We start from the raw sequence: 9,713 nt of genomic DNA, 5'->3' as shown, positions 1-9,713 counted from the left end.
TATGTCAAATCTATTCATTTCACATTGTAAGGCCAAACCTAGTGTATGTATGGAACAGCAAGCACTCTCAAGTCTTGTGATTTATCAGTACAGACCTAGCAGAATGGTAGTTTGGATTGTTTAGGCCACCATTACACCAAGTTTATATTGTGGAAAGGTGATTTACTATGAGAAACTTATAAATTATGGAACTGAGTGAGTATATCATGTATTCTAAACAAAATCAAATAGAATAGTTCGGGCTCTTAGTTTCTACTTAACACACCAGCATGAATCATTGCATCACTATTAAGTCATTTTGTTTTCTCTTCTCATTTCGACATGCTTATGTAAAAATTGGGATCTGAACAATGTCAAATAAATACCGAGGGCCAATTTCCCCTCCCAAACACTGGTGTACACTATGTAACCAGTCAGTTTGATATGTGGCAAAGATGTTGGTCAGCAATTGTAAAGTATCACAAAATTAATATTGCTAGTAAAACAGCTTAGAGAAGCACACCCTCTGTTCCTAAATACTCCCTCCGTCCCGAAATACTTGTCGGAGAAATGGATAAAATTAGATGTATCTATAACTAAAATACGTCTAGATTCATCCATTTCTCCGACAAGTATTTCCGGACGGAGGGAGTATAATAAGTGTTTTGGTAGTTCAATTTGAATTGCCAAAACGTCTTACAGAGGTAGTATAAAGCTTTAGTTGTTTCTTACTTCCATATGAAGAGCTACTAAACAGTAACAAATTTGTAGGGTTCTCTCATCGACATGGCTGGCCCTAAGCGAGGGATAGATTTGATTTCCACTATTCTAGTGGAATATGACATGCGGATCAAGGTAGGTGAGGAAGAAAGGGATGATTACCAGCTGATTGATGGTGTAACAGACATAGACGACCTGGGCCCATGGAATTGTGCATTGAAAAATCGCATCCAAGGCGACTGTGGTGCGGTTGACTTAACCATAGCACGTGTCGATGACGCAGTCATGGCGAATATTGAAGTTGTTGTGTTAGAGGTGCAGAGCAGCTTTGATCTATGCTTGCGTTGTTTTATCGGTGATTATAACGAAGGAATTCGGCTGTTCAATGGTACAATTGGCGAGTCACGTCATTTAAAGAGGTCTGTGGTTGCTGTAGTGGATGGTTCCACTCTGGTTTTGAAGTTCAAGGTGGCCTCGGGGCCATCTGGTTCAGTGGAACGATGTTGTTCCTTCAAGGCAGACACGCATGGACTTGATACTCGAGAGATAAAGACTGGTTTTGGGTTGATCTCAGTGAAGGTGACTTGGTCGACTTTGCTTACCGTCTAGTAGGCTTATTGTAGGGCTTGAATAAAGTTTGTCGAAAAGTTGTGTGTGAGGAATGGGCCAAGACCCGGTCAACAGTCTAGAGTGAATCATACGTGGACACTCTTGAACTGTTTAGGGTATCTTTACATGTTTCTGGTTAACATGCTTCAGTACTATTACCTGACAATCCTAGCCATTTGGGGTACACTGGTTTTGTTCACTCAGTAACTTCTGTAAGAGCATCTCAGTCGTTTTTTGACTATTTGGAGGGCAAAAAACGGCTCCAGCAACTTCATTTTTTAAGAACCACCAAACTTTGTTATTCATAGTTCACAAAACTGGGAAAATAACTGCGATCATGAGGTTGTCCCAACCAAACATGTGTACCACAATCTAAAGAATCAGAAAGCTTGGCTAGTAAATGGGCTTCTCTATTCAAGGCCTGACCCTCAGAAACAAAAACTACAATTAAATTTGGTTGTCCTTAACTTAATCTCAGCTACAATCAGACCATGAATACCAGCGCAGCCCATGTTGATATCATTAGCCACCTGCTTAGAATCAGTAGCCACTAGAAAATTGTGAAGTAGAAGATCATCCGCCAAAGATAGAGCTTCCCTGCAATTACTAGCGTACATGATCAAGTAATTTCTAGAAGAGTCCATGCATACAGCCACCGCAGTGCCTCCTATACCAGATCTAACAAAATCTGTGTCAGTATGAATTTGATGAAGTCCCTCTTCGGCCAAAACAGTTGCCCCAAAACCAAAAGTTGCTGAATTTTATTTTGGGTTGCCCTAAAACAGGGCACAAGTGTCGTATATTTTGGGTATGACTGCGGCACATTAGAACCCAGTTCCTTCCAGCAGTTGTTGTGTTTCTACTAGCTAAACTTGGTTTGTTCTCCAGACGGTATAATAAGAAACCTATTTGCGTTGGCATCACGGTTCTAATATTCCGAAACTGTTTGATCAGTGGTGCAGTGACACTAGTCTGTAATGTGTTCGGCAATGGACACTACTTCAATGTTGCCACCTGCATTTCTCTTAATCTTAGATGAAGCATCTGGTGTTGGCACAGATGTGGTGTCTTAGATGAAACTCTGTTGAAAGTTTGAGTCCATCAGCAGAAAATAAATTTGTGTTTTCACAAAGGTTGAATTCTGAACATGGTGATGCTGATGCGCCCGGACACTCGGCCTATAAGTTTCCGTCATTTTCATTAGCACCTATCATTCTGAATATGGCGATGCTAATGCACCCATGTTTACTCAGAAAATGAAAATGCAGGCAACTTGCTGCATTTTGCTGCGCACCCGGAGTATATTTGGTTTAGCACATGTAAATCTTCCGAATAACATGTGAACAAAATTCAGGTTTGATCCCATATAACACTACAAGAATACTAGTTTCTGCAGATTACATTGTTCGCATGCTTTGTACATTAGCTGACTTTTGTTTAATAAAATTAAGAGATTTTTTATCTGTTGCAATAGTTGTATAACAACTTTCGGTAAGCAATTGCGGAGCATCTTTTGCTTGCTTCTTGTTTTTTCTCTCACGTGTTTGAGTTTAGATGGACCACAGAAAGGTCGCAGGGGTTGTAAAAGTCACGTGGATTTCATCGTTAAATTTTGTGTTCCATTTTCAATAGATTGGCTACAGTCTGGTTGAAATTTCGGACAGTTGAAGAATAGTGTACTTACTAGAAGCGGTTGTGCGACTTGCCGCGCTGTTTTTGGAACAAGTGTTTGTTCAGTGTTGGACTGCTTACATTTGAGACCGTAACTTTTATGGACCGACTTCTTGTGTAGAGGTTAGCTCCCTTTTTGATGAAATTTTAACCAGTGAAAAGAATATTCGCCTCGTAAACTTATCTGTAATCACTTGACAAAGAACTTACCAACTGTAGCTAGTTTATACTCCCTTGGTCCCAAAATAAGTGTCTAAACTTTGTACTAACTTTAGTATAAAGTTATATAAAGTTGAGACACTTATTTTGATACAGAGGGAGTATTCAGTAGTACAGCGAGTCACCCTCTATTATACTTATTCTGGAGCGAGCTAGTTTAGAGAATCGACCATAATTTTGTCAACGCCATTCTAGTTCTACAGTGCATTCAATAAGATAAAGTGCAACATCAGAAAACATTAATTTTGCCCATTAGGCATGTCGGCCAAACATATTGTGCCGCATGGTGCGGTGTGGAAAACCAAACCACACGAAAATTAACATTTCCTTAAGGTGGCATGTGCTTGTTGATAATGATCGTATCATTAAAAAAATACCACAAGGATGCCATCAACATAAACACCACACTAAACTAAAATTTCCAAATAATGTTTTTTGGAAAATTTAGTGAGTGAGTAATAATGGTGAATATATCATGTTACAAGATGAATTTTCACATTAAAATGATGCTAAAAGGTGATCATCATTAAAAAATTGCCATGAAATGACATTTTTAACATTAATGCCACATGAATTTTTAATATAATTTCCAATTGGTTCAACCGTATTCAAAAAATGAAAACATGATTTTAGCATAATACTAGATTTATTTTCAATGCATAAACATAAAAGGAACTGAAACAACTTAGAAAGCACTAAAGATAAATAAAATGATTGATACCATAATTAGGTCCATTATAACCCACGGAAAAACGTTATAAAATTCTCTCATCATTAAAGTAACTTTCAACATAAATTTGGGCTCATATTTCTCATTTGAATAGTGCATAAATAATTTACATTGTCATAATATAGCAGAAAATACACTGAAAACATTTTCATAACTCGGCCCAAAACCTATTGGCATTATATATTAACTTAACTGGCCTAACAAATAAATTCACCCAAAAGAAAAACCATTTTCTACGACGATAGATATAGAGTCAACCAGGGCGTAGCCTGGAGGCGAAATTGGTCCATTACATTTTCTGGGGATCAAAATTGGTCCATTCTACGACTGAATGCCGGACAACATTCCCGCCTGGGTCTCGTCTGATCCAGTCGGACGGTCAGCGCCGTGCCTTATAGCGGTAAAAATTGCATATCTTTGATTGGTTAGTGCAAGTATCTTTATGCAAACGGCGAGGCAACGTTTTGCTCAAAACAATTTTTCATATCTTTGGTTTAGTGGATTGGTGGTAAAAATATATGAACGGATGGGAATCATATGCAAGAAATCAAACCAAAGCTACACCCTCATGAAAAAGCGAGCGACTGTAAGACCCAAATTCTAGCAGGCACCGCCCCCTGAGGGAGAGCATGAGGTGGAGCACGTAGCCGCCCTTGCCCTTGTACTCTTGCGCCGTCTTGTCGCCGGCCATCTGCTTGCCATCAAAGGTGAGCCTCTGCTGGACGGGCGGGATGCCCTCCTCCTCAACACGCTCCTTGATCCTGTCGGTCGTGTCGGTGGGCTCGATGTCGATGTCGATCTCCTTGGCGGTGGGCATCTTGACCTTGATGGTGGTGCCGTTGCGGAGGCGGAGCACCAGGTGCTGCGTCGACTCCTTGTGCACGTTGTAGTCGCTAGCAAGCAACCGCCCTCCAGCTGCTTCTCGGCGAAGATGAGCCGCTGCTGGTCTGGCCGGATCCCTTCCTTATCCTAGACCTTGCCCTTGACGCTGTCCATGATGTCACTGCCCTCCACCTCCAGCGTGATGGTTTTACCCGTTAGGGTCTTCACGAAGATCTGCATCGTCTTAGGTGAGTCGCGACTTGAGTCGTCGAGGTTTCACCGGTGGCGAAAAGAATTGTGTTATGATCTCTTCTAGGTTTCTTCCAGGGACAGGGACCTCGGACTACGCGGATACACAACAAGGGCGAAGGGACAGAGTGAGAAAAACTAGGATTCATGTGGGAGGGGGGGTCTATGGGCCTGGGGTATCAGAATCCGACATGGCTGCTGTCCGGACGTCCGCAAACCTCCGCCAGGTTTGCTTTTGGTTTTCATGAATTCGGATGCGTGGACAAGTCCACGGACGTTCGATGGAAGCCGCCGGAGGGCACAAAGTATTCAAACGGTGCAATCCGGACGGTTATAGACGTTTACAGGTTGTTTGATGCATGACATTAGAGATACCGTGACAATGCAAGAACACTGCAAAAAAATAGTTTCACCATTCAACCTGAAATATTTTTATTTATGCAGAGTACATCCTAGTAAGGGCATCTCCCGCAAACCAGACACCGCATATGTCCGCGGATAGGGGGGCCAGTTCACGGACATGGACGTGGGAGCCGGCCATCCAATGCTATTTGCATACTTTTCAAATTGGTGTTAAACAAATCAGACAAATTACATGCAAACCAGATGATTTTTATTCAAATAGGACAAAAACATTTACATTTCGAGCATATTTTAACAAAACTATACCGCGTTGCGGTAGAACTAGTCTACGCGGCGGATCGCCGCTCTCACGACATGTCTTCCCTATATTCGGCAGCCCGCTCATTGGACTATCGGATGCCCTGGAGGGATATGCTTCAGCAAGAGGGGAAGAATAGCCTCCCTTCTTTTTATGTGAAGCACGAATCGAGGTGTTTTTGGGCAGGGGAATTGATGGACGCCGTGGTCTATGGCCCCGCTCACCGCAAGACACCAGTTGTGTAACCAGGCGCCGCGGTGGTGATGGCTTTCGTGGGACCCAACCGATGGACGTCTCCCATCATCTACTTTTCCTCGCCGTCTGCGGTGGTCGTGCGCGTGCCGGCCTGCATCGACATGGCTTCTTTCCCCACCTGCCTGACGCGTTGCCGCCATTGCACGCGGCGGATTTGCTGAGAGACGGAGTTGTCCAACCTGAATGGGCAAGGAGGGAGTGGCGATGGCAGTGGTGGTGACGCCAGATCTGGAGGTTTTGCATGCAAGCCAACCTGTACCGAGCTGGCTCGCCGAGCAACCCAGGCGGCTGCAACGATAGAGAACTTCTTATGTTCGCCGGAGGCCATGGCGGGTGTTGTAGAAGGAGGATGTGGAGAGAGTGGAGGCGAGGTGTGGTTTTTGCCTGGCACATGGACACATTTACATAGCAGGCAGATGCGAGGAGCCAGTCGGAAAAGGCATTTAATGCTCGTCGGCACAGGAACAGATGTGTGGCGCTCTGGGCGTCATAGTAGTTCCTCAACACACACGCCTGTTTAAGGGAGGTAGGCAGGCGGACAAATGTTGTTTCAATGCGGAGAGAAGGCGTGTGGCCAGCAAGCCGCTTCAATGCCGGCTCCAGTGAGGGATCGCGTTTGCTCTGGGTCAACATGAATGCGGACATCTGGCTTCAGAGGGAACACGTGCGGGCGCGAGAAAGGGGTTTTTGATGGGCCTGGGCAGTTAGAAGCGGGCATGACAACGGCCAGACGCCCACAAAAACCCCAGTGTGTCTTTGGTTCATGAGAAAAAACACATCTGAACCAGATTGTAAACTGATAAAGGGTGCGCCGGATGACAAAAATAGGTCCAAACTGTCTAAATGATTGAGGGTGGTTTGTGTATTGCTTTGGAGATGCCCGTAGAAAAACAAGCACGTTATGATTAAACCATCAACAAACACATACTACTACAACAAATCCATATCTTGACCCAGAGGACATCGCAGCCGTTCGCTTCCCTCGCGATCCAACCGTCGAATGCCCGTGCACGCGGATCGACGGGCCCACCACCGTTCCTTTAAATACCCAGCCATCCTCATCTCTTCCCGTCAGAACACAAATCCCAAATCACCAACCAATTCCCCTTCCCTCCTCTCCCGCGTCCCGACGAGCACCGGCCGCCAGACATGGACGCCTCAGCCACCGGAGCCGGAGCGAAGGCGAAGAAGGGCGCGGCCGGGCGCAAGGCCGGCGGGCCCAGGAAGAAGTCGGTGACGCGGTCGGTCAAGGCCGGGCTCCAGTTCCCCGTCGGCCGCATCGGCCGCTACCTCAAGAACGGCCGGTACGCGAAGCGCGTCGGCACGGGCGCCCCCGTCTACCTCGCCGCCGTCCTCGAGTACCTCGCCGCGGAGCTGCTGGAGCTCGCCGGGAACGCCGCCAAGGACAACAAGAAGTCTCGCATCGTGCCCAGGCACCTGCTGCTGGCCGTCCGGAACGACCAGGAGCTCGGGAGGCTGCTGGCCGGCGTGACCATCGCGCACGGCGGCGTGCTGCCCAACATCAACCCGGTGCTGCTGCCCAAGAAGACCGCGGAGAAGGAGCCCAAGTCGCCCAAGAAGGCCGCCAAATCCCCCAAGAAGGCCGACAAGAAGGCCTAGAGAGAGACGCGCACCCATTAGCCTAGGCGTTGTAGTGCTCTGTAGTGACAGTGATCGCTGTTTCGATGTAGATCTGTGTTGAAAATGTCAGAAATCTCTCTGATTTGAGGAAATTGTTTGTTCTTCTTCATTTTTGGCGTTGCAATGTTAACATAGGTGCGGTGGAAAAACCCAGATCTGTTCGAATTTGTCAACGTTTATTCGCTTGTGGTACTGAATTCGCGTGTGGGGTGTTTTCCTTGGAAGTTTCACTGATGCTCTGATGCCCACCATGTGTTCGGCCCCCCTGAAGCTGTACCTTGACAGCGGCGGAGGCGGGACAGAAGGCGAGTCCGCCGTAGCAGCACCACGTCCTCGTTGCTGGGTGCTGGCTACGGCGGTCATGCCGGCGACCCCTTCCGCGCCTACAGCTTTCCCACGCGTTTATCTCCGCGAACCCCATCCATCAGCATGCCGTACTGTATGTCGCACTCGTCTCTCAGTTGGGCCTTTGGCTTGTCTCAAAAAAAGAAGTTGGGCCTTTGGCCACTGTGACCGTCGCCGACGCAGAGCATGACCGGCAACATTGCAGCATTTCTATACAACGCACTGTCCCGCAAAGTCACTTTTACCGGGAACGGGAGCTACCGGCAACACACACCCAATGAGGTTCTGCCACATGATGTGTATCCCAATACAGTTGCACGTATTTGACATCTTTTCCTGGCTTGAAGTGTTGGTATTTCTCTCTTGCGGGTTCTACCATTGGCAGATAAAGGTGGCATGCATTGTCCTATCCTTCTCTTTTTCTTTCACACGGGTACAAGTTATGACACATTCACTCCCTCCTGTCCAACCAACAAAACCATCATTTTATTCACCCCATGACAATTTTAATCATTTATATCTTTCAAGTAATAATTTTGTTTTTGAAATAATTTATAATTTTGAATTAATAGCGCCAAGACCTTTAGAACAAGACCAATCTTGGATATATTTCAAACACCTTTAATTTTCAACGTTTCAATTAACAAATTTCACTCAATATATTTTATGTGGTACTGCTTATTTTAGTGTTTGGTACTGATATTTGTGATCAGTGAAATGCGTTTCAATTTTGTCGGAAATACACAATGAAATTAGTTTTTAAATAATATATTTTGAAATGAGTGAAATCAGTTTTTGAAACGATCGAAATATAGGAGTACTTCAAATGAGAGAGCATCATGTGCGTTCTCATAATAGTGAAATTTATATTTTTAAGTGAGTGTAACATGTTTTCTAAAAATGCGTGAAATGGGTGAAATCTATTTTTTTAAATAGTGTAATGTGTTTTTTGAAACAAGTGAAATATAGTATTTTAATTGAGTGAGTGTAATGTTTTTTCTGGAATGAGTGAAATAAGTTATTTGAAAAAGTGGAATATAACCAACATTTTGTGTGAAATTGCATTTTTCAGTGTTTGAAATTGATATTTGTGATGACTGAAATACATTTCAATATATTTGGTAAACTCACATTGAAATTAGTTTTGCAAAATGAGCGTAATGTGTTTTCTAAAATGAGTGAAATTGTTTTTCTATGCTGATAATTTTTAGAAATGGGCGAAACCAGATTCCTAAAGTAAAAAAGCTTTTTTAAAATTCAGGACCAATATTTGAAATGAGTGAAATCTATTTTCCATACATTTGACACATATTTTGGTGTGAAATACATGTAACTTGTTATATAGTTTTTTTTACAATGTCTTTTCAGTTTTTCCAATTCCAATTTCATTTTTCACAATGATTGAAGCTGATTATTTCAACTCTCAAAGAAACGATTTCAATTCTTCAAAAAAGAAGGTTTCAATCCATTAAAAAACATAAACTATCATATTTTACAAAATACTGAAACTTCATATTTCAAAAGAGTGCATAAACAATTTTTAATTTTTTGCAATGTCATTTCAGTTATTCCGATTCCAATTTCGTATTTCACAATGAGTGAACTGATTATTTCAACTATCAAAGAACTGATTTCGATTCTTCAAAAAGAAGATTTCACTATCATATTTTAAAAAGATTGAACTTAGTATTTCAAAATAGTGAAATCATTCTGTAGATGAGTGAATCTGTATTTTCAAATTAGTGAAATAATTTGTTTGGAATGAGTAAACTTTTGTTGATTGAAATGAGCCAAATTGTTTTTTTAATGAGT

The 9,713-nt window shown here is 43.4% G+C and overlaps 2 protein-coding genes and 1 pseudogene across 2 annotated transcripts in view; 2 read left to right on the top strand and 1 right to left on the bottom strand.

The window, feature by feature from the left end:
* Positions 1 to 1,549, top strand: part of LOC119328075 — a 4,074-nt gene extending 2,525 nt beyond the window's left edge. Inside the window, exon 4 of the mRNA XM_037601113.1 lies at positions 751 to 1,549. Coding sequence (XP_037457010.1) covers positions 751 to 1,308 — 558 coding nt within the window. The 3' untranslated portion in view covers positions 1,309 to 1,549. The remainder of the gene's footprint in view (positions 1 to 750) is intronic.
* Positions 1,550 to 4,475: 2,926 nt separating this feature from the next.
* On the bottom strand, positions 4,476 to 4,990 carry LOC119333768 (annotated as a pseudogene).
* Positions 4,991 to 6,984: 1,994 nt separating this feature from the next.
* Positions 6,985 to 7,723, top strand: LOC119331006 (histone H2A-like). Its single transcript, XM_037604162.1, has one exon. It carries the CDS (start codon positions 7,065 to 7,067, stop codon positions 7,533 to 7,535), a length of 471 nt encoding a protein of 156 aa, XP_037460059.1. The 5' UTR covers positions 6,985 to 7,064; the 3' UTR covers positions 7,536 to 7,723.
* Positions 7,724 to 9,713: the final 1,990 nt, after the last annotated feature.

The sequence above is a fragment of the Triticum dicoccoides genome, chromosome 7A, assembly GCF_002162155.2.
Source record: "Triticum dicoccoides isolate Atlit2015 ecotype Zavitan chromosome 7A, WEW_v2.0, whole genome shotgun sequence".
NCBI lineage: Eukaryota > Viridiplantae > Streptophyta > Magnoliopsida > Poales > Poaceae > Triticum > Triticum dicoccoides.
This window is presented reverse-complemented; position numbering and strand designations above follow the sequence as displayed.

What these genes read in the sequence shown, in the direction of transcription:
- LOC119331006 (XM_037604162.1), top strand. Translation starts at nt 7,065, where the DNA reads ATGGACGCCTCAGCCACCGGAGCCGGAGCGAAGGCGAAGAAGGGCGCG.